The sequence below is a fragment of the Prunus avium genome, chromosome 6, assembly GCF_965620075.1.
Source record: "Prunus avium chromosome 6, drPruAviu1.hap1.1, whole genome shotgun sequence".
In the NCBI taxonomy this organism is placed as follows: domain Eukaryota; kingdom Viridiplantae; phylum Streptophyta; class Magnoliopsida; order Rosales; family Rosaceae; genus Prunus; species Prunus avium.
Genome location: NC_142289.1, coordinates 1,998,110 through 2,020,248, shown reverse-complemented (window position 1 = coordinate 2,020,248; position 22,139 = coordinate 1,998,110). Strand labels below are relative to the sequence as shown.

The following is a 22,139-nucleotide window of genomic DNA, read 5'->3' as shown; positions in this document are numbered from 1 at the left end:
CCTTTATTCTATCATGATTTCAACAACTCATGTTGTGATTTGAATTAGAGTTAATATATTGTTTGGTGTTAGAAGTTGATCAGAAAAATGTTGCTTGAGAATATGTGTGGTTTTTTTTTTTTTTTTTTTCCAACTTAAATCTTCCAGTGGGATCGCTTTTGCATCCTATGTTGATGTTCTGAATGCACTGTTTTGTCATGGCCGCTGTTTTACATATTTACATATATCAAGTTAATTAAGTGCTCTCAAAAGCTTCATTGATGTTTCTTTCTTTAGGGGAGGCTTCATCCTTGATGCAGCCACACTTGGAGAATTCATTGGTGGGTTAAAGACTACCATGTAATACCAGGAACCAAGCCAAACAAAAAAAAAAATAGAAACTCAGAGAGAATTAGTGGGGAAATTGACTCTTTCCAACTAACAGGAACAAGACATTTTCATTAAAGACTACCAATAGATTGATAGTGTTCTTATGGTCAACAAGGACAAGAATTCCAGGGCTGCTCACCTTGAGTACACCTGATGAACCAGTGAGGGTGTGTTTCTTTTAGTCTGCACTACATATATGGAGAGTCTGACTCTAATTAGAAGATAATTGTATTAATTTGATAAAGTTTTCTGTAACTGTCTCTCCCCTTAAAAAATCTCACAATTAGCAGCATTGGAAACTTGATTAGAAACTAGAAACCCTACAGTATATAGTTTAAGTTGAGTAGCTGGGAAGACAATTAGTAAGCTATGGATACTAAAGTTGAATAGTGGGGAGGAAATATATTTGAAAGCAAAAAGATTGAGAAGTTAGATATTGATAAAGAAAGAAAAAAAAACTTCTGTAATGTCTGTCATCCATTGATCTTAACAGACGAATTTTGAAAGTAGAGTTTGATAATTGTGTCCAAATCCAAAATTATAGAGTAACAACCTTTTGGTTTGATATGTTTTGACTTTACTTTTTGTACATGATCATGAAGAGACGGATAACTCCCAATTGACTGTTCCATATCCAAAGACGTTTCTTTTTTCTCTTGTTTTCTTTAAAATTTGCATTAACACACTGACTTTTGAGATTAAAAATGACTCGATACCTAGTTCTGATGCTTAATTAATTATTATGTTGTAATATTTTTGCTTATGAACTTAGTTCTTGATTGACTGGTTTGTAGTGGTTACATGTCCTCAGAATACGAAATTGATGGGTTCTACTCGCTAAAATCCGATGGAGGATAGTTTTGTTGGGTTGATGCTAGAGACAGTGGGAAGAGAAACATAGGATTTACTCCTTGCTTTTTTTTGTTTCTTCTTTTAAGTAAGCACAATGATTTTGAACTTTTGATAAATTCTTTTAGGCATGGATCTCATGTCACGACCCGACTCCCCTAGCACGATATTGTCTGCTTTGGGCTCCCCTCTCTGCCCTCACGGTTTTGTTTCTGGGAGCTCACGACCAACTTCCTAGGGGGTCACCCATCCTGGGATTGCTCTGGCCTCCAACTCGCTTAACTTCAGAGTTCCTAAGTATCCGAAGCCAGTGAGCTCCCAAAAGGCCTCGTGCTAGGAAGAGAAGTGCCCACACATTTAAAGCACTTCACCTTTCCCTCCCCGAGCGATGCGGGATTGCTCACCATTCTTGTTTCCCCAAGACACGGGTCTTACATCTCAGGTGATCCACATGAAGTTGTGAGATTATTTCATGCATGTAGGTCTTTTATGTGTGCAGCGTAACCTGGGAGATAGGCCGAGCATGCCAGTTACAGTGAAAGGGATCTCAATGAACTCGAAGTCGGTCATTCTTTAAAGCATTTTCAACAAATGAATGCAAGTGCTTCAAATTTGGGGCAAAGATTCATGAAGTTCCAAATTGCGTGAGGAAGGATCTCCTAAAATGCCACTGCAATGTGCATGTGTTATAAGGTATGCAATTACAGTCACTTCAATCATATGCACTTAGCCAGTTAGTGATAGGGGAAACTAGTCTAGAATTTTCATATTCTTTAGAGAGCATGTGTTTTTTGTCGTTTTTGACCATTGTGTGATATTTATTATGTGTAGTCCGAGATGGCTATTTCGACTTTAAAGACTATTTTGAATCTCTATGCGATACTGTCGACTGTGGTAAAGACTTTTATTTGCTTTGAAAGCTATTTAGAGGCTCGGGTAGTTATTTCTGTTTACTTGGCGGTCCCAACCCAAACCATATATATGTAGTTTGAGTTTGGCGTTGTATAACTTACTAAGAAGACTTGGGGAACTGAACCATGCATATTCTCTTCTAATGGCTAGCTCACCCTTACCGTCACCCTCATCAATGGTCAATAAGCTTTCCAATAACATATTTGTTTTAGATAAGCAGCTGTGAGCCTGGGGCAATGAGAGGGTACTAAAGAGACAAATACTACTACTTGTGTGTGTGTGTATATATATATATATATACAGGGTGGATCTGTGGCACCATATTTTTGACACTAGTTCTTGACCATTAGATTAACACATTATAAATGGCTGAGATTAACACATTATTACTATCTTTTTAATAATATTTTTTGCCTAAAATTATTATTATTTTAATAGACTAATTATGAAAATGATAATGGGTAGTTGTGTTCCATAAAAATAGGCCATTATATGATTTTTCTTTTAATTTTAATTTTTTAAAATATGAAAAAGTGTGAATTTACCATATTATCCTCATTTAATTAATAATTTCAATTCTTAATTTTTGCATTAACCAATTACATTTTCTGGTATTTTGAATGTTTCACCATTCTCTGCTTTTTGCTTTATATGTATAGATGAAAAAGACATCTCAAGCACGGAGATTCATATTTCACTTTTTGAACAAGAAAGCCAATCCATGTAGGCCAGAGCCGGCCTTGGGCAAGGGCCACCAGGGCTACAGCCCGGGGCCCACAGCTGAAGGGGGCCCAAATCTTTTTTTTAAACCTATGTATATATGTGTAAAAAAATAAACAAAAAACAAAAAAAAAACAAAAGAAGTTACCGATTGTACTTCTTAATGAAAAGGGAAGTCAATCAATCACAATCAGTCTCTATATACTCAATCTCAAGAAACGTAATGAGTAAGAAAGTCCTTATTAATTGTACAATATAATATAAAATAAATAAACAAATTATGGAATAAATCAAAACAGACTTTTTTAGCCACAAAAAGAAGAAGGAAAAACCCTCAACCTTCTCAGTTCATAACCCAACGAAAGCAATTTTTTTGGGTGATTCTCCTTTTCTTTGAACTGAAGCAATTTATTTATTTTTGGTGATTCTCCTCTTCTCCAACATAGAGTTGGAAAATAAATCATCCACAAGCTAGACTAGTGCCTTTTTTTGAAGGTAATTTTTTTTAATTATATATAGATACATATAGAATGTAGATGTATAAATTTTGTAAATTGTAATACATATCTTTGTTAACTTTTTCTTATTTATTATTTGATTCAACAGAAAACTTGGCTGGGATTCTTGTTCTTTGTAGAAGTTTCAAGTGGAAGAAAATAAGCTCAAAATCCAGGTTTTATTGCTCTTTGTTAATTAGTTTTATTGTTTTTTATTGTGTTGTGTTTATTATAAAAATTAAAAAATATTTCCTAAGAAACAACTTTCTGGAAATCTCAAGAGACAAAGAAAGAAAGAAGAAGAAGAAATTGCTCAAAGTTTAAGAGGATCTTTGAATAAATATTTTGTTAAACAAACCAATGCTTCACTTGAAAATTTAGATGAAGATTTACCAAATGAATATGAACAAATGAAAAAAGAAGAAGAAATTGCTCAAAGTTTAAAGGGGCACAGTTGAGAAAATTTGCCCTGGGCCTTAGAAAACCCAGGACCGGCTCTGATGTAGGCTTAAAGATATTCGGTTGGAGTGGGTTTTGTTATTATTTTCTACTGATTTGGCTTTCGCGTTGGATTTAACATCTCCAAAGGAGATGCTCTTATATCCTCAACTGCAAAAGGACCATCGGCAATTTGCCAATTTCTTCTTCTTTCTCTCAACTCGACAATTAAAATGCCTTCCTTAGGTATTCTGTTGTGTTTCATTGAGTTTCAGAATAACTTTCGAAAAGGACAATGCCATTTTTGGCATTCTTTCATTCCATTAAGTTTGGTAATTTTTCAAAAAAACTTGGATTTGTTATCTCTGTTTTTAAGAAACATAGAATACCTTACTTCAAAGTTTCAAATTACAAAGAGTAAGAATGGTATCCACAAAAGCAAACCATTCATCCAAAATTCCAAACTACGGTCTCTCCAGTTTGCATTCATATTGCACACTAAACAATTATTTTAAGGGACCAAAAAAAAAAAGAAATCAACAAATGTATGGGAGAGAACAACATTTTCAATCTCTGAGCATTTGCCAAAGGCTCTACAACATCATCTCGAGAAGCCTAGCCTATCAAGCCGTCAAGACTCTGACTTTAGGCCCTCCAATGAAGCGAGGCTTAGCCCAACTGCACAATGAATCCATGCCTCAAAAAACTTCGGGTAACAATACTTCAAACAATTTAGACCCTCTTTCTCCCTTGGTTGTTTGTTCAGCTGACCATGCAGATGTGGACAATGGTTTCCATGGTAATGCAGAAAGGAGACCAGAAGAGGAAACACATGAAGCAGCAACAATTGCACAGCAAGCAAAACCTCCAAAGAAAACGGTTAGCATATGCGACAGGGTAGAGGATATGGAGAAAGCTATGAAGTTAAGACGAAGGAGCAAATCGTTTGAAAAGTTGAACTGGTTAGAGCTAGCAAAAGAGGAGCTAAAACAAAAACCTTTAAGATCAATTCTGAAGGTTGGTTCTGGTTTGAGCAAGAAGATGGCACATATTTGTGAATCTTAATTACATCAACTCAAGGCCTTGTAGGGTTGTGTTAGCTCTCTCTGTTGTGACTTGTCAATGTAAATATACAATGTAACCAAATGCTCATGCTACAGTTCTTCAACTAGCTAGCATAGGCAAACATAATTGAAATATACAAGTTGAATCAGATATTATCATCTGTTGCATATGTATATATACCTGATGGGAGATTCTCCAATAAGTATTTTATGTTAAGGATTGGTTACATATTTCTAATCTAGACCGTTAAATTACATATACGTTGCATATTAAATCTACCAACACATTTAATGAATGCAATCCAACGGCCGAGATAAAAAATATGTAACCACTTCTTAACTTAAACACTTATTGGAGAATTTCCCTATATCTCATATAGTTATGAATATGATAAAGTTTTTTGTTTTCCCTGCAGAAGGTTAATTATGATAAAAGTTAGTGGTGAAACTTCGGGGTTTAAGAATTTCTTTCTTGCAAGAAAAGGAAAGAATATGTCCCCAAAAGCATTTAACAACTTGGTGTAAAATCGGCATGTAAGGGCAATTATTGGTCATGCCTCTGGCCCTCTGCCAAATTCTAAAGTCACTTTGTTTGTAAAGTTTTGTCCTGTAAGTTAAGGAATTGTGATTCTATGTTTCCTATATCCATAGAGAGAAACTTTTTTAGACAAAAGCGATAATTGTATTCATAAATTAGGCACAAAAGAGCATCAGCCACAATGGCGAATACAAATGCCCACAAAGGGATAATACAAATATGGAAGCATAGTAACCATATAGGGTTAATCCAGATATAGACCACAAAAGGTTTCTTTTTAATTGTACAAACGTTGTTTACTAGATCAAAACATTGATTTAAATTTGTAGGGAATTTTCGAAAATTGTAACTTTTGCTTTTCCTATTCTGATTAGGGAAGAAATTGTGCTTTGTTTTCTTCTGTGAATGAGATGTCTTTCGCAGTTTTTCTCTGACAAGCATCCGGCAAAACAATATTCAAAGTCATATGAAACTTCCCTTCCAAGCTACTTCTTATTCAGTCGTGTAACTTTCCCTATATAAAGGGTAGAAGCCTCAGTTTCTCAAGCGCCAAGTTACTGGCTAGCATATAATCACATAAGCAAAGCAACCCCTGGTTCCAGAGAAGCTTTTTGGAGAATGGATGCAAGAGAAAGCCAATCCTTATTATCACCAGGAATTTTCCACAGGCTCTTCAACTTCTTAATGAAAATTTTACAAGAACAAGCGCTCAAGACTGTGACTCTGGGCAGCACATCCTATCAGCCATGCTGCAACCACACCAAATCCAATGCCAACGTTACGAATAACATGACGAAGACGCCGCTGCGGCCGACCATGAGGATGGTGCACCAAGGTGGATAAGAAATTCAAAATTCGTGTTTGGAAAGCCAAAATATTTCATAGTTTAATTGTAGTTATATTTCATAGTTTAATTGGAATGCCGAAATATTTCATAGTTTGAATGTTTCATATTTGATATTATTGTAGTTATATATTCGCGTGTTTATTGTTAAAAAATTTAATTTTATACAACGAATTGAATTACAGGTTCCTTTTTTAGACCTGGAATTGTATTTCAACTCGCTTCCAGAGTTTCTTCTCGATGATGGTCTGCTTTGGCACAATGTATAGATACTGGATTTATAAGGATCAGGACTAAAAATAAGCTAGATGCTGAACAATATGAAGTGCCACATAGGAAACTTGATAAAATAAATACAATATGTAATAAATGGTTCACTATTAAGAGCATTTGATGTTGGTAGTGATAAACTTTGGGCTTGTCCCTCTAAAATCTTAACGTAGTGTTAGAGTGGGTCAGATTACTGGACCCGATTGAACTTGAACTAAAAAAACCCCAAATTGACTCAAATTGAAATCCGAACTTACATATTAAAACCCTAAATTAAAAAAGAAGAAAGAATTAGAGATGCGGAATTGATTGAATGTGTGACTCACTCAAGAATTAGGGATGTGGAATTGGTTGAATGTGTGACTCACTAAAGAGTGATTCCACGTTAGAAAAAATATTGAACGATATGAAGTCCTACATCAAAACTTTGACAAAATAACATACAACAAATAATAAATGGTTTCACAACTTCCACTACTAAAAACATCGAGACCATATTCGAAGACAATATGTTAGTAATGGTGATGTGGGCAACATATCCATCCTTGTGAAATCTTAACAGTAAAAAGCACATGGACACCAACTAGCGGAATCTATTTCATTCATGACCCCAAAAAGGCTAAAATTGGTAGTGAATTTGGACATCATTGTGGGAAAGAGTTGCCATTGCAAAGGCATATGGCGGGTATGCATCGAGAGCCCAAGGTGTGCGTTTAAAGCCACCTCTGTGGTCACCACCTAAAAGGGTCAAACATGGGTGCTTCCTATTCTTCATGCTCTCATTCCACCGCCCACTCCACTCACACCCTTCTGCACTCACATCCCAAAGCAACTGCCTTTTCTCATATAAGACAATCTGGATTACCAAATCCATCTTTTAAATTGAATCCAACCAATCAAATATTCCAGACTCATCTCAGGATCATGGCCCAACCCTCGCAAGTTTTGCCTCTCCAGGGTGGGAAAGTTGAAGTTGGGGAGACCCAAGAGGGAAATGGCACAAGACCCTTGTTGGATTTTCGTGGGATTGATCAGGAATTGGTTGAGAAGATTGTGTATGATGCTCTTGTTTGGAGCTCTCTTCATGGGCTTGTTGTTGGTGACAAGTCTGTTCAGGTCAGTGGTACTGCTCAGCTAAATGGTTGTTTGGTTTCAGCTGATGAAAACGGAAAAGATTGAAAATTGAAGGTTTTATTTTCTCTCTTAATTTTCGTTTTTGTGGTCTGAGAAGTCTTTAGTTACTTGAAAAATGAAACACTTGATTCAGCGTATGATTGTTGAAGATTAGATTGAGATTTCCTGAGAATCAAATTCAATTTTTGTTTTTCATTTGCTTTTCTGTTCTCCCAGTTTTTAGACAACCAATGGTAGAAACATGTATATTTTCTCAGAATACCAAGTTGTCGGGCTTACCTTTCTGATCATTTGTATAAATAAATAAAAGTGATTCGAGAGAACATCTTACCTCGGTATTAATTTTTACATGGCACCCAAGTGCTTGTTCCGAGTTGGCAAAAAAAGAAGTGCTTGCTCCGGAATTGTTTTCTAAAAGCTATAGTTCATCTTTGTAATTGTACGTGAAAAAAAAAAGCTCTACTTTTAAATAAATGAGCAGACTTTTGGTTACCAGAAGCTATTGGAAATTATACTCTACGATGATTTGTCAGTGTATAACTTAAAATCTGAAATTTGATGTTGGATGCTGTAAATTACAGAGATCAGGAAAAGTACCTGGTGTAGGCATGGTACATGCACCGTTTGCTTTATTGCCGATGCCGTTTCCAGAAAGTCATTGGAAGCAAGCGTGTGAGTTAGCCCCCATATTTAATGAACTTGTTGATCGAGTGAGTTTGGATGCAAAGTTTCTGCAGGATTCATTGTCCAGGTATTTTTGCGCATAGTATTTTTAATTATTTATGTGATTTTGAAAATGAGCATGCTAACAATTTAGTTTAAATTGTCCTAGGAAAGCCTTATCCAATCTGCTTGACTTGGGTGTGTCAAATAAGAATAGTTGTGGTATATCTGGCCAGCTAGGCAGCATGGTATGGAGCTTGTCTTGCACTTAATTGTGCCTAAGAAAGAATGTTCAACCTCAGCTAGGGATATACTTGGCCCCAACAAGCTTACTTTGAACTTTAATGGATTGGGTATGGGGATAAGATAGAAAATCAACATACATGACAGCTACAGCTTTTGTCTATTGGCTCTAGAGATTAGAGCTCATGAACTAATATAATCTTCATATCGCAGAACGAAGAAAGCGGATGCTTTTACATCTAGACTTCTAGATATTCATTCCAAGATGCTAGAGATTAACAAGAATGAGGTAAATGGTATATCAGTACAACATGTGGAAACTAGTTATTGTGAGAGGAGAACTTAATCTACATTGAATGTGATTTAGTTGAATATCTCCAGATTATGGTAGTGTTTTTCTTATAAATTTTCTGGATGATTTTCTTATAGTTGCCTATATTACAAGTTATATGAAAGATAGACATACTCAGAATATGATATGATGGACAGACAGGAGTATTACAGTATCTAGTTATGGGGCGCCACTTATATGTTGATTTTATTTGATTTACTTTAGGTCCTTTTTGGTGTAAGTGGATAACTTTTTTGTTCGTTGGTGGTGAAGATGCTAAACTATTTTAATCACTTAAACAGGATATACGCTTGGGTTTACATCGCTCAGATTATATGCTTGATGAACAAACTAAACTACTCCTTCAGATAGAGACGAACACAATTTCATGTTCATTTCCAGGACTCGGTTGTCGTGTCAGTGATCTTCACAGGTTAAGTAGTAGGAGATCTCATAATTAATATGTATTCATTGATTTGCTCATGAATTTCTGACTAGTCAATGTAATACTGGGTTCAACTTATGAAATTGTTCCTGTATGTTAAAAGTCCACCAAAACTAGAAGCATATTAGTGGTTTTTGTATGTCAGATATTGCAGTAACGGTGAAAATGCTCCATCAATTTTCCATATCATAATGTGTTTATTTGTGGTGTTAAAAGTGATATGCATTCCAAAGACTTCCTACAGACTGCAAACTTTGTGCTTGTCAAACATAGAAATCAATCATATTTTGAGTCTTGGATGCATAAAGGTCTCAATTATCAATTTCCAAAACAATCTTTTGGCTGTTGGTTCAACTAGTAAAGGTTCAGGGTGTGGTGGGTCCGGGTCTTTCCTTCAAAGTTAAACAATTGCAATTGGAAGAAGTATCCTATGAAATTTCTATACTTAGCCTCATAGGTTTTCATTATATTCTTCCGAACCATGTTGATATTTATTTGTATGTGTGTATATCTGTTGATATTCTCATATCCAATGCTAAAAAATTAATCATAATAAGATTACCAAGTATTTTACCCTTAGCTTCTCATTTTCCATCTCATTTTCCATCTCATTTTCCAGGAGCTTACTTAACCACTATGGAGAATTTCTTGGATTGGATTCCAAAAGAGTTCCTAATAATCCTGCAGCCAGTCAGTTTGTAGAGGCTTTGGCTAAAGCTTGGTCAGAATACAATAACCCAAGGTTAGAGCTGACACAATGTCTCATTTGCTCCTTCTGCTGCTGCCACTTTCAGCAAAGTGAATAAAGGTACGGTTAACTCCAAATATATGTGCAGGGCTGTAGTCATGTTCGTGGTTCAGGCTGATGAACGCAACATGTATGACCAACACTGGCTTTCTGCTCTGTTGAAAGAAATATATCCTTTTTAGCTTACAACAAGCTTTATGTTGGAGGAAGTGGTATCTCTAGGAAAATGTATAGTTATAGTTATATAAGCTTATATCTTTTATAAGACGCTAGTTTACAAAATTCATAAACAGTCATGTTCCTTAACTGTATAACACACATAATGTATCAACTCTTCGGAAAACATTGGCAGAAATTGACGCAGAGGGGGAGCTTCTACCAGATGGAACACTTGTTGTGTATGTAGCCTTATTAGCTGTGGAAAGTTCATTATACTAATCTAGATTTGTGGATCTAGCATGTTATATCCTTTTTAATGTCTTGAAATGCCTTTAACTTGCAGGGGTGGCCAAGCAATTGCAGTTGTGTATTTCAGAGCTGGGTACACACCAAATGATTATCCTTCTGAATCAGTAAGCAAGTCTTACTTTCCTGCTACTCAAATACTGATTCTTTTTTAAGAAGAATGTGACATTCTTCCTTGTAGTGGTGAGCTTCTGTTATTCAGTAGCAGAAAATGTAGTTACTTATCCACAAAAAGGGTACAAAGTAGAAGAGTAAATCTCAAGTCCATAAAGGCATATGTAGATCTGTTCAATATCTGTTGGGGGTGACTTTGGTGGGCTAATCCTGCATGTGTTTCTATTTGTATGATTGGACATGTAAGTATGAATATCTCTTTGGATGTTGTTCCATGATTTTTACGCACATGATCATTCTTGGATGTCTTTATTTCGTTAACTTGACTTGAAATATGCTTAAGATGATACTTAAAAGGCTACTTATAAAAGAAATATGATACTTCAATTGCAAAAATGTGTACTCAGAATATGATGTCTATTGTTTGGCTTTTAGTACCATGTTTTTTTAATTTGTAGGAGTGGAGAGCAAGGCTACTCATGGAGCAGTCATCTGCCATCAAGTGCCCCTCAATTTCTTATCATCTAGCAGGGACCAAAAAGATTCAACAAGAACTTGTGAAGCCTAATGTTCTTGAGAGGTTATTTCTGGATTTAAGTTCCATCCATTGTTACATTAATATCCTAACAGTTTTAAAACTCTGTTTTTGGAGCTGGTAGCTAGAAGTATGAATTGTATGAATCATATATTTGTTTCTTTGAGATAATGAGAAGCTCAGTGTGAGCTTTTCTTGACTTTAAGAAAGAATGGTTACTGTTGTTACAACCACCAACCTCAGAGCTTTTCTATCATCTTCATGTGAGCAGGTTTGTTGACAATAAAGAGGACATTGCAAAATTGCGGAAATGCTTTGCAGGATTGTGGAGTTTGGATGACTCGGATATCGTAAAAGACGCAATAGAAAGGCCTGGATTATATGTTATGAAACCCCAAAGAGAAGGCGGAGGTCTGCGTTCCTAAACTTTACTCTGCTGTTGTAGTAATGACAAGTATTATTAACGAGTAAGTATTACACTTCAGGGAACAATATCTATGGCAATGACGTGAGGGAAGCCCTCATGAGATTGCAGAAAGAAGGATCAGAAGCAGATGCTGCTTATATCCTAATGCAGAGGATATTCCCTACTGTTTCTCACACATTCTTGATGCGCAATGGCATTTGTTATAAAGATGATACTGTATCTGAGCTGGGGATATATGGTGCTTACTTAAGGTATATGACTTTTATGACTAATTTTTTGGGTTTTTGTTTTATTTTTCTCCTTATTGGGGCCGGGTTGTTCCATCAAATTGTTCTGTTGGCATTGTTGGTAAGGTGCTAACAAAGCTGTAGCCAAAGTTATAGAATCATAGCGCCACATTTTTCATATTTGCAGGAACAAAGAGAAAGTGATCTTGAATGACCAATGTGGCTACCTGATGCGGACCAAGGCTTCTTCATCAGATGAAGGTGGAGTTGCAGCTGGATTTGCAGTCTTGGATAGTTTATATTTAACCTGAGGAATCTGGCTTCCTAATTCTGCTTAAATGGGTTGATTCTTAGAGCCAAATACTTCACGGTTGATTTATTTACTTAAAAAAACATAGCACAATATCCGAGAGGTTACTGAGTTTTGACAAGTCAAAACACATTTTTCATGTATTTGTTCCCATTTTCGCTTCATTTATTTACAAGGGGAAAAGAGTAGTAATTCCATTTGTGAACATTTTAGCACGACAAATTTCTCCTTACCCTTACTTTCTTAAAATATACGGGAATGATAAGATAAGATGGATAATACAGACCCAACTTCAAAATCCCGAAAGTTTCATTCTCAAAACTATAAAACATTAAAAGCCTAAAAGTATTCATATCCACAAGAAAGGCCTCGAAGCATTAGTTGTCCGTGCAGTCTTGCAAATGAAGGCCAAACATGACCAAGTTGAAAAACAATAAACAAGAGAAAAATATTGGTAATGCCTTGATTCAAGAATTATCTGTCCATCCAAGCTCCCTAGCTCGTCTCTCCCATACTTCTGAAAGCCTAAGCTCTTCTACAAGTTCTGCTTGAGCCCTCTCCCTTGCTTCTTCACATGTTTCCACTCCTGCATTACATTTTTCTGCCTCTTTTTGGTAGTGCAAAGAGACTCTCCTTGCACCCATCAACAATGCATCGGTCCTTTGCAAAGTTTCGTTCGCTACAGTCTGCTGTAAACTTAGCTCCTCTGACATCAAGGCTATGATATCCTTCTCCATTTCCTCTTTCACTTCTGGTTCATGTTTACCGCAGTCTGCATTACAACAACAAAAGATACATCGACCGACAATGTTCTTCTGAAACAGGAAAGAACCGATAACTAAATTTTTTTAATAACATTAAATTGATGCAAGACAGGGTTGAACTGACCTGAAAATGAGCTATTGATAATATCTGGTAAAGTGACATGAAAAAGGAGGTTAATATATGATGTATTTCCACAAATAAGCTTAGCAGAATATCATATCTTAATTTCAACCTAATACAAAACATATATGGAAGTCGGAATATCATATCTTTCTATGTAAATTGACATAGAAAGATAACCAATTTAATATACTTGACCCAACGAACAACGCCCAAGTATGCTTCTTTACTAGAACCTCAGGCTTCAAACATGAAAATTATAGAAATTTAAGACTAATTTAACAATTTGCTCTGCAAAACCAAATCCAGTAAAGCTGCTCTACCAAAAATAGGAACATGCCTTCCAAAACAATTGTTAACTCAAATTGAACCAACATTTCTATATTTGATATGACTGCATTAACAATCATTGAAAAGTGAATCTCACCTACAGGTATAGGGTCGAAATCTTTTGAACAATCACAAGGACACTGAGGGCATGAACCTTTCTCCTTCAAGCTCCACTGCAAAGATGGACGTATAGTGTACCCAACCAAACACAGTGACACTAAAACAAAAACCAGCCTCACAACACCATTAGTACAAAACCCATGGTCTGGTGGATGAGCCATCTATTTCCCACCCAAAATAAGAAGAAAAAAAGACAAAACCCAACTTTGGTTTGTTTGTTTCCAAATTTGCAGAATGCCCACGATCAGATATCAAAACCTCATTTTCAGGATCTGGGTTATATACTCATATAATATGAATAAAACTCAGAACTTCACAGCAATTTTAATGAATTTTAGGAATGTGTGCAATAATGGCAAAAATAAATGAACAATATCCAATCAAAGAAACCCACTTCAAGATCTGGGACCTACAATGAGAATCTGACTGACTCAATGACTGAAGCACATTGAAGAACTTTTGCTTCAAATCAGGTGAATTCTATATCTTTGTGTATGTTTGTGAAAGACAACCTCTGCTTTTTCCGCCAAAATAAAGGAAACCCAGATCCCGGTAAAGTATAAAGGACTGATTTGTGGAATTTTGCAGAGAGAGAGAGAGAGAGGGTGGCAGTGTGAGAGAAAAGGAAAGATTCGGTTAACGAGTTTGGGTTGAATAAGAATGTTGCTTTGATGATGGTGTTTGCTTGAGAACAGGAAACCTTTCTTTTGTGAAAGATCTTATTTGGCCAATGTTGACACAGTACGTGTCATTCTCTAGACACACCCAGCCACCAGTCAAATGCTCCATTGCATTTTCCATGATCATCCTTCACGCATTATGTTAAAGCAGGTTGCTCTGCTCTGGGTCCAAGTGGAACAAACAAGTAGTTTCCAGCTTGAGTAGGCCATTGCTTGTGTTAGTTTGTACCTGAATTTTTCAGTATTTTAATTTAGCCCTTCAAGAAAAAGCAATAGAGGGAGGCCAATTGTGTGCAGCTTGAGCCCAAACTAAGGAACTGCATGTTTGATTAGTTTGCCATCTAAAATGTCATTCGATGCCCATTTCGGAAAGCCCTGTTTGCCATGCATTCACATCCATCTCCTGTCCAAAATCAGTCTAGCATGCAAATTTCATTCTTTCAACAAATCCAAATTACGCAATGAATAAGAGAAGCACAACCCTAATTTAGCCCATCGAATCCTCACAACAAAGAAATCAGTAAAATTCTGAACTCCAATTGATATTGCTATTTTCTATTTCCAGCATTCAAGAGATACTATGAACATACAACAATTAACTACATGTTAAATCAAAAGAATTCCCAACCCAATTGCTGAGGAGCCTATGTTCATATGCTAAAAGAATCAGTTTGGTTTCACGACTCGCACAATCAATTTGATTGCTGAATCTTTTCATCAGTTTCATGCCAAATGTCTTCATTTTCTCCACTGTCTTCCGAGTCAGCTAGACGGTCGAAAAAAGCATCAAGGTACCAGGGGCAACGCTCATTCCAATCACCCCTGTTGGCATGGGCTCGCCACTTTTGGTCAGCTATCATTTCAGGGGAGAGACCCCATTCTACTAGTTCTTCCTCACTGTGATGGATTGCTAAGCTGTATTCTCCGCCCTTTCCTAATTGCATCACTCGAAATTCGCAATTTCCAAGATTGTTTAGGTGCTCGAATTGCTCAACCGTCCACTTGAACCACTTCATGAGGAAGACGCGTGATGTTAACCCGTGTGATATTATTATAAGATTGAGGTCATGGCAAGGGTCATGGCGAAGCCTGTTCATGTCAATGTCCCTCCATAATGATTCAAGAAAACCTGCAACATAAGCAAACTTTTCAGAACCTCCATACATTCATCTCATCAGCAAGTGTGATTTCACGTTTACATTACAAATCTAAAGCTGCATTTCATTGGAATCTAGTTTCACAAAATTAGAATTGAGAAAATTCAAAGACTAGCGGTCTGGTTCACAAAACTGCACAGAGTGAAAGCATCATCTAGCGGTGACTTTATGAAATTGGACTTCCATGCCATCCACCACTTTATAACCATGGATCATTACCTCTTTCAATAACCTCTTCACTATGTGTAAAGCACTACTTCAATCATCATTAGACATTTGGGCAATACTTTTTGGTTCCAAAGAAAAGCATTATTAAATCATAGAACGCAATTTCCAAATGGAAAGCCTCTTTCTAAAGATCCAGAGGTACTAAAACGTCAAGCCAAGCTTAAACATATTTAAGATTCAACCTCAAATCCTGCTCATCTCAACAAAACTCACAACTTAGCATCACCACAATTCAACCTCAAACCCTGCTAATTATCTAAATGTTCCACTGAAGGTTTCATCAAATTCGAAACCACTCCACTCAGAATAAAAATGGAATGCAAAAGAACCCAACAAAACAAAGTAAAGTTTTGGACTTTAACACAAACACAAACAAACTTTCAAATTCCCAATTGGGTTATCTTGCAAATCCTAAACCATCACTTCTTAATTATGCCTCACATTGCCAAAATGCTCATCAACAAAAACAAACAACAAAAGCAAAAACCCAAAAAGAAAAAAACGTACTTGAAACACGATCGTAGACATCAGCGGCGGACTCTCCCTCCGGAAACCGATAGAAGAAGCGGCCAAACTTCTCCCGGGTCTCCTTAATGGCCTTCATCCGATCCTGCACTTGAAAGTTGCCGAAGTCCTGCTCCCGTATCCGGCACTCCTCACGGACGCCGATGACACGTGTCCGGGAGAAGGACCGTCCGATCTGACAGAGCGTGGAGCGCGTCCTCTCGTAGGGAGAGACGTAGAAGTAGACGCGCCAGTTGGGGTTGTTGGTGTCGGTGTCGGAGATGACGTGGTGGAGGTGGGCGCCGGCGAGGTGGGCCTGGGCCAGGCCGACGTCCGTTAGTGGGATTTTGTTGTCGGGGGTGGTGGTGTAAGCGGCGGTGTCTAGATTGCCCTGAGACTCGCCGTGCCGCATTAAGATTATCCGTTTCGGAAGAACTGGCTGCGGTTTGCTTTTGCAATTTTGCTGCTGCATTTTATGATCCTCTTCTCTTGTCTTTGTCTTCTGGGTCTTGAGATCTTGGATTTCAATTTCTCTTTCTCTTTAGCAGTCTGAATCTGAATCTCTTTTTCTCTCTGTCCCTCTCTCAGATTTTCAGTCTGAGAAATAAGAATGTGAAATGTGTTAGCCGTGGTTTTCAGTCGTGTGGGTTTCTGTCTTTGCTCCTTGGTCTATTTTGATGGGACTGCGACAATGCGACAATGCGCAATGGGGCAATTTGGCTTCTGGGTTTCTTCTCTTGCGCAATTTATAGGCTTCCCCAATTCTTTATCATTTTGGCCTTTTGACTTATTTTAAATAAACATTTTCAATAAAACCTCCTCCTCCTTTTTTCTTGGGGGGAGTGCTAGCAACCTTCTCTCTAACCTTTTCTATTGGACCTTCTCCCTTCTTCTCATGACAAGTGTCACCTTCCTTATACTTAAAACAATGTCATTAATGCATCACACAAACTAGTTTTTGTTTTCCAACTTTACCCTTATTAAATGTATTAATTTTTTTTTAATAACAAGCTAATTTTTTTACAACTTTCTTACCATCTTGTTAAAAAATTAAATAAGAAAATAAAAACTGAAGTTTTTTATATAAAAAAAAATTTCCAAAGAGAACGTGTGTTTTGTTATAAACAAAATAAAGATGATAACAATGTCATGAAACGAACTTTATTTTTTATATTTTAAAATATGACATTTTTCTTATGTTTTTTTTATTATTTAATTTTTAATAATGTGCTAAAGAAGTTGTAACAAAATTTGAATAAATTGAAGGAAATATAGAAGCCAATACATTTTAAAAGGGTAAACTTGGAAAACAAAAACTAACTTGTGTGATGAATTAATGACATTGTTTTAAGTGTAAGGAAAGTGACACTTGTTATGAGGAGAAGGGAGAAGGTCCAAAAGAGAAGGTTGCTAGCATTTCTCTTTTCTTGGATAGTTGTATATTTTCTTTATTCAAAGCATGTCACATTTGAATTGAATTGGTGGACTCTAGTTATAAATATTTGGTACAATTGTTCTAGTTGTGTACTAATTTTAATAACATTGTGACAGTTGATAATGCACGGACATGACCAACTGGACCAAATAATAATATGACTTTAAAATCCAAACAAGTTCGAAAGAAATCTTCCACTCTTTGAAAAGTTTGAGCAAATTGTGGGTTGTACATATCCTTCCACACGTCAAATGTTTGCCATCAGCTTTTGCTAGTTATATATATATATAATATATGGATTGTGTAATGGGTTTTGAGCTGGATGTCTCCTCCTTCAACGATGCCGGCCGATGGGTGCGTTTTTCATGTCTTTTATTAAGGGAAAAAAATAAAAAAGAGTAAGGGCACTTTTGACTTTTCGGGTTTCATTTGTGCCGATTTTGCAACATGTTTCAAGTTTATGAGTTTAAAAAAAGATAAAAACAAAAGCACAACTTGATCGTAGTTTGTCTGGTCAGTGAGTCCAACGGTGCAGGATAAAACTAGTAAATGAAACAACATTATGGAGACGCGGGGAATCGAACCCCGTGCCTCTCGCATGCGAAGCGAGCGCTCTACCATATGAGCTACGTCCCCGTTGATGTTCAATCTCGTTGAACTTAAATATTTAAATTACACCGCATAGCGTTTGAAAGTAAAAGCTTCGTTGATGGCTTCAACATCACATCTCCAGCTTGTCACTTGTTTTCTCAACCGCTTCAACACACACAACAATTAAGGTTGGGCATTTCAAACTGTTGATCGGTCATATCGTTGTTTATGAATTTTCGATTATAAATCGGACCCAATTGGCTGAGACTTCCGGGTAGGTGGTCGGTTTGGGCTCAAAACCCAGCCCAGCCCTAGCTCAATCCACAACTGTGGCATAGTTTCCTCCCACTAGTTTGGATAAATACCATTAGGATGTTCAAGCTAACACAAGTGTCGATATGTCCGAGTGGTTAAGGAGACAGACTTGAAATCTGTTGGGCTTCGCCCGCGCAGGTTCGAACCCTGCTGTCGACGATTTTGGTATAAACCTTTTTTCACTTTGCCCTCTAATTTTCTCTCTCTCATAACTATACTCTTTCAGGTTTTTTCGACCAAATAACATGCAAACTGCACTGGAAAAATTCTGAACCAACTTGAATATTTTTATTCATGAATACCAATTAAATGAAAAATTATTGTGTGATAAAGCTACGTGCCTTAATTCCCTTTAAGATTCACCTAAAATTAGATCTTAACCCAAATTTGAAATATTTAGCCACCTAAAATTTCACATATTTTTTTTAGAGATTTTCTATTTAAACCCCACACTTCTCTTTGTTCACCTCAACTTCTAATTTAAATTTTCACAATTTCTAAGAAAACCCAAATATCTTCCCAAAATACCCTTAAATACACCCCAAGCTATAAATAAATTTTTTTAAAAAAAGAGATTTTCTATTTAAACTCCACAATTTTCTTTGTTCACCTCAATACTTAAATCATTAAATAATATCTGTAGTATACACAAAAAGAGAGAATAAGATCATTACAGCCAAACAATCGACAAGCATTTCTATCAGCTTCCACGCAGATTTTAAAGAGGTAGACTCCTCAATGGTCTACGTCTTTAAAATAGAAAAGTAATCTAGCAATTGGACATAGATGAGTTTGTACTTTTCTAAAACTTAATATGAAGAGTGGTGAGGTGTGTGTATAGATGTACTAGGGTTAAGTATTAAGTTGGATGAACTTTTTTGTCTTTTTACACAATAATAAAACTTACAGCTTAATGATTTAAGTAATGGGGTGAACAAAGAGAAGTGCAGGGTTTAAATAAAAAATCTCTTTTTTTATCTATTCAAATATTAACTTGAGTGTACTTATAATTTGTGAATTGTAACATCCAAACGAAAAACATCTTGTAATTAATTTGACATTTTATAATACGCGTACGATAGCGCAACAACAAGAAAGCATGATGTATTTTTGTCCACTATCTGCACATGATAAAACAAAACAAAAAAGCATCAAACTAATTGAACCACGATTTATTTGTTAATTTGTCTCACGATTTCCAGTCGCTATGCTAATAAATAAGCATGGTGTTGTATTAATAACTGACACAAATTAATGTGCAAACAACCAATTAAAAATAGCCGCAAATGCAAGAATCTATTGAGGTATAGATTATGTAAGTACGGGGTCGATCCCACAAAGAACTGTCGGCTTCCTACAAGTTCTAATTTGAGTACATAAAGAACACTTATTTAACACAACACAGATGCACAAAACAAATTGGAAGCTAAGAATGAGTAAAGAAAGGTAAAAGAAAAGAAACAAAACAAGAAACCAAAGAAAAACACAAACAGCACTTTCTATTACCCTTTTATCACCATTTGGACAGATTTGTTTCTCTGTTTTTTCAGCTTCGACCTCTGTCCAGTTTTTGACTTATAACTTTCCAACCGTTTGTCCAAATTTCAAATTATTTATACGGTTGGATTCAGCACAGAAAAACAAAGAACATAGCGCGGACCAAAAGTCAAAAACAATTACATAAACAAACAAAATTCAGTGATAACAAACACTAGGGTTTCAGAATCCACCCTAAACAATCCTACTCAAGTTCGTGAATACTTAAGTGATGAACTCTAAACGTGTTGATGAAGATGTTCGCAATCAAGACTGGGTTTAGTGGCTCAAGATGCATGATTCTCTCTAAAATAAGTAGAGTGCATGCTACAATACTCGTGCCCTCCCCATAACCGAACCTAGGTGTGATTAGTACTTCGATTCAATTACAAGGAAAACCCATTAAATTCAAAGAGAATATGAACATCACAAGAATCCTAATAGCATGGTGTTTACATTAGGCATTCAAGAAACCAATTCACATGGATGGTTCTTACTTCATCCATTTGTTACTTAGGAAAATATGAAGAATTCACACAATCCCAACAACCTCAAGAAGCATGCTTTCAAAGGTGATCAATCAAAGAAAAACATACATTAAGGATAGATTATTTTAGTGAATAGGAATTCATCAACAATATCTAGAAATTCATACACTCAAGCATCAAAACAATAGAGTAATCATGTTTAGGGCTTCAACCTAAGCCCTAGCTATGGAGTTTAGTTGCTCATACTTAATTCAACTACAAATTCAAAACAAAACTAGAAAGAGTTTACAGATTTTGGAAGTGATGAAAGCTTGAAGTCTTCAATGGTGGAAGTCTCCTCCCTTTTTCCTCTCCTATCTCCCAAAAACCTGCTCTCTTACTCTGCAAGTGCTCTGCCAATTCAATTCCCCCGTTCCAAACTGATGCAAGATGCCTCTCATCATTCTTCATCCCTCTCTCTCTTCCTTTCCATTATGGCACTTTAACCTTTGTCTCCTCCTTGTCCCCCTGCCATGATGCATTTTTGTCTTCAAAAATATGCTCATTGTTTCAGAAAATATCTCTTAACCAAAGTAATTTCTTGTTACCAAATGGTATGGTAACAAGAAGAATCAAGATGACACTATGGAGGTAAAAACTGGCCCAAGACAAATCTCTAGAGCTGCTGTAACATGTAGGATCAGTTGGATAGGCTATACTTGTCCAATAGAGCTCAAATTTGGATATGTTGTAGTTAACATCCATTTGAACAAGTTTCATGAAGATCTTCACCTCATCCGAGCACCAGAGCATGCTGATCCAATGCCAAGAAGTTGACCTACGAAAATGAACAAAATCAGAATTTATAACCAATAATGCACTTTTAGCTCATTTTCATTCTAACCAAGGTAAAACCTATGAAAACACAAAAAGGAAGTAAAAAATCTATAAAATGTCAAGAACTAACTCAAAATAATGGGTGAATAACATGATAAATCATGTGTAAAAATGAACCCAACACATGGTTATTGTTGTAAAGTGATGATTTAGCTTTAATTATTAATAAAATATTAGGAAACACCAATATTAATTAAGCATGTGTAAAATGTGCTGCAGCAAACTAAACTAAAAGCTGAAATAAATTAGAAATAACCTGAAAAGTGAAGATTAGATTTTAGCCCTTAATTACCAAATAAAGTAAAAGTAAAAAAGTAATTAGTATAGTACTAGTAGTATATATGGCAATGACTTTTGTTACTGGAAAGTCTTCCCTCCTTCCCACCTGTTGATGATATACAGCAGTACGTGGCAGTCGACAAAACAACATCCACCCAGAAACCTTTTTACCCCTTCTATTTTTGTCTTCATCAGCTCCTCGACACCTCGCAACAAGTCCCTCTCATTCCTTTTTCAGTTCATTGGATGATTAGCTCTAGCTTATCTGCATGGTTTATACAATTTATTTATTTATATTTTTTTGATTGGTTTGGGGTCTAAAGTTATTATTTAGATTTTAAAATTTAAAGTGTTGCCTGAAATTTGATACGTAAAACCTAAAATCGGAAAATAACTTGCAAGTAATGGGAATGCCATAGTGGAGGTATTCCAAGTGCATCACGCATTGCAATGTCGGGAAGTTGCACTACTATGTTGAAAAGTTGCGTGATGCAATGTCGGGAAGTTGCACTACTATGTTGGAAAGTTGAAATATATGATAATGAGTGATTGACTTGGGATAGCGCTATAGT

At 36.2% G+C, this 22,139-nt stretch overlaps 4 protein-coding genes and 2 non-coding genes across 7 annotated transcripts; 3 read left to right on the top strand and 3 right to left on the bottom strand.

The window, feature by feature from the left end:
- The first annotated feature begins 3,158 nt into the window (after positions 1 to 3,158).
- LOC110759686 (uncharacterized) lies at positions 3,159 to 5,019 on the top strand. The gene is made up of 2 exons (XM_088254305.1): positions 3,159 to 3,345; positions 3,457 to 5,019. Exon 2 carries the CDS (start codon positions 4,209 to 4,211, stop codon positions 4,848 to 4,850), a length of 642 nt encoding a protein of 213 aa, XP_088110431.1. The 5' UTR covers positions 3,159 to 3,345; positions 3,457 to 4,208; the 3' UTR covers positions 4,851 to 5,019.
- Positions 5,020 to 7,164: 2,145 nt separating this feature from the next.
- Positions 7,165 to 12,348, top strand: GSH2 (glutathione synthetase 2). 2 transcript variants are annotated; one of them, XM_088255082.1, is made up of 12 exons: positions 7,165 to 7,617; positions 8,217 to 8,386; positions 8,755 to 8,830; positions 9,175 to 9,305; positions 9,937 to 10,059; positions 10,154 to 10,235; positions 10,384 to 10,463; positions 10,568 to 10,637; positions 11,103 to 11,224; positions 11,451 to 11,590; positions 11,665 to 11,857; positions 12,021 to 12,348. In XM_088255082.1, the coding sequence occupies exons 1-12, from the start codon at positions 7,255 to 7,257 to the stop codon at positions 12,142 to 12,144; spliced, it is 1,674 nt and encodes a 557-aa protein (XP_088111208.1). In that variant the 5' UTR covers positions 7,165 to 7,254; the 3' UTR covers positions 12,145 to 12,348. The 2 variants fall into 2 exon arrangements, with proteins under 2 accessions (XP_088111208.1, XP_088111209.1); XM_088255083.1 differs by having other exon boundaries at positions 7,579 to 7,689.
- An 86-nt stretch (positions 12,349 to 12,434) lies between these two features.
- Positions 12,435 to 14,351, bottom strand: LOC110759685 (uncharacterized). Its single transcript, XM_021961780.2, has 3 exons — positions 13,456 to 14,351; positions 13,032 to 13,055; positions 12,435 to 12,915 (listed from the first exon to the last, which is right to left on the bottom strand). The coding sequence occupies exons 1-3, from the start codon at positions 13,637 to 13,639 to the stop codon at positions 12,611 to 12,613; spliced, it is 513 nt and encodes a 170-aa protein (XP_021817472.1). The 5' UTR covers positions 13,640 to 14,351; the 3' UTR covers positions 12,435 to 12,610.
- A 326-nt stretch (positions 14,352 to 14,677) lies between these two features.
- LOC110759667 (Phosphoglycerate mutase family protein) lies at positions 14,678 to 16,773 on the bottom strand. Its single transcript, XM_021961753.2, has 2 exons — positions 16,051 to 16,773; positions 14,678 to 15,287 (listed from the first exon to the last, which is right to left on the bottom strand). Exons 1-2 carry the CDS (start codon positions 16,517 to 16,519, stop codon positions 14,851 to 14,853), a joined length of 906 nt encoding a protein of 301 aa, XP_021817445.1. The 5' UTR covers positions 16,520 to 16,773; the 3' UTR covers positions 14,678 to 14,850.
- A 1,272-nt stretch (positions 16,774 to 18,045) lies between these two features.
- On the bottom strand, positions 18,046 to 18,118 carry TRNAA-CGC (transfer RNA alanine (anticodon CGC)). Its single transcript has one exon. It is a non-coding gene; the product is annotated as a tRNA-Ala (tRNA).
- Positions 18,119 to 18,465: 347 nt separating this feature from the next.
- Positions 18,466 to 18,547, top strand: TRNAS-UGA (transfer RNA serine (anticodon UGA)). The gene has a single exon. It is a non-coding gene; the product is annotated as a tRNA-Ser (tRNA).
- Positions 18,548 to 22,139: the final 3,592 nt, after the last annotated feature.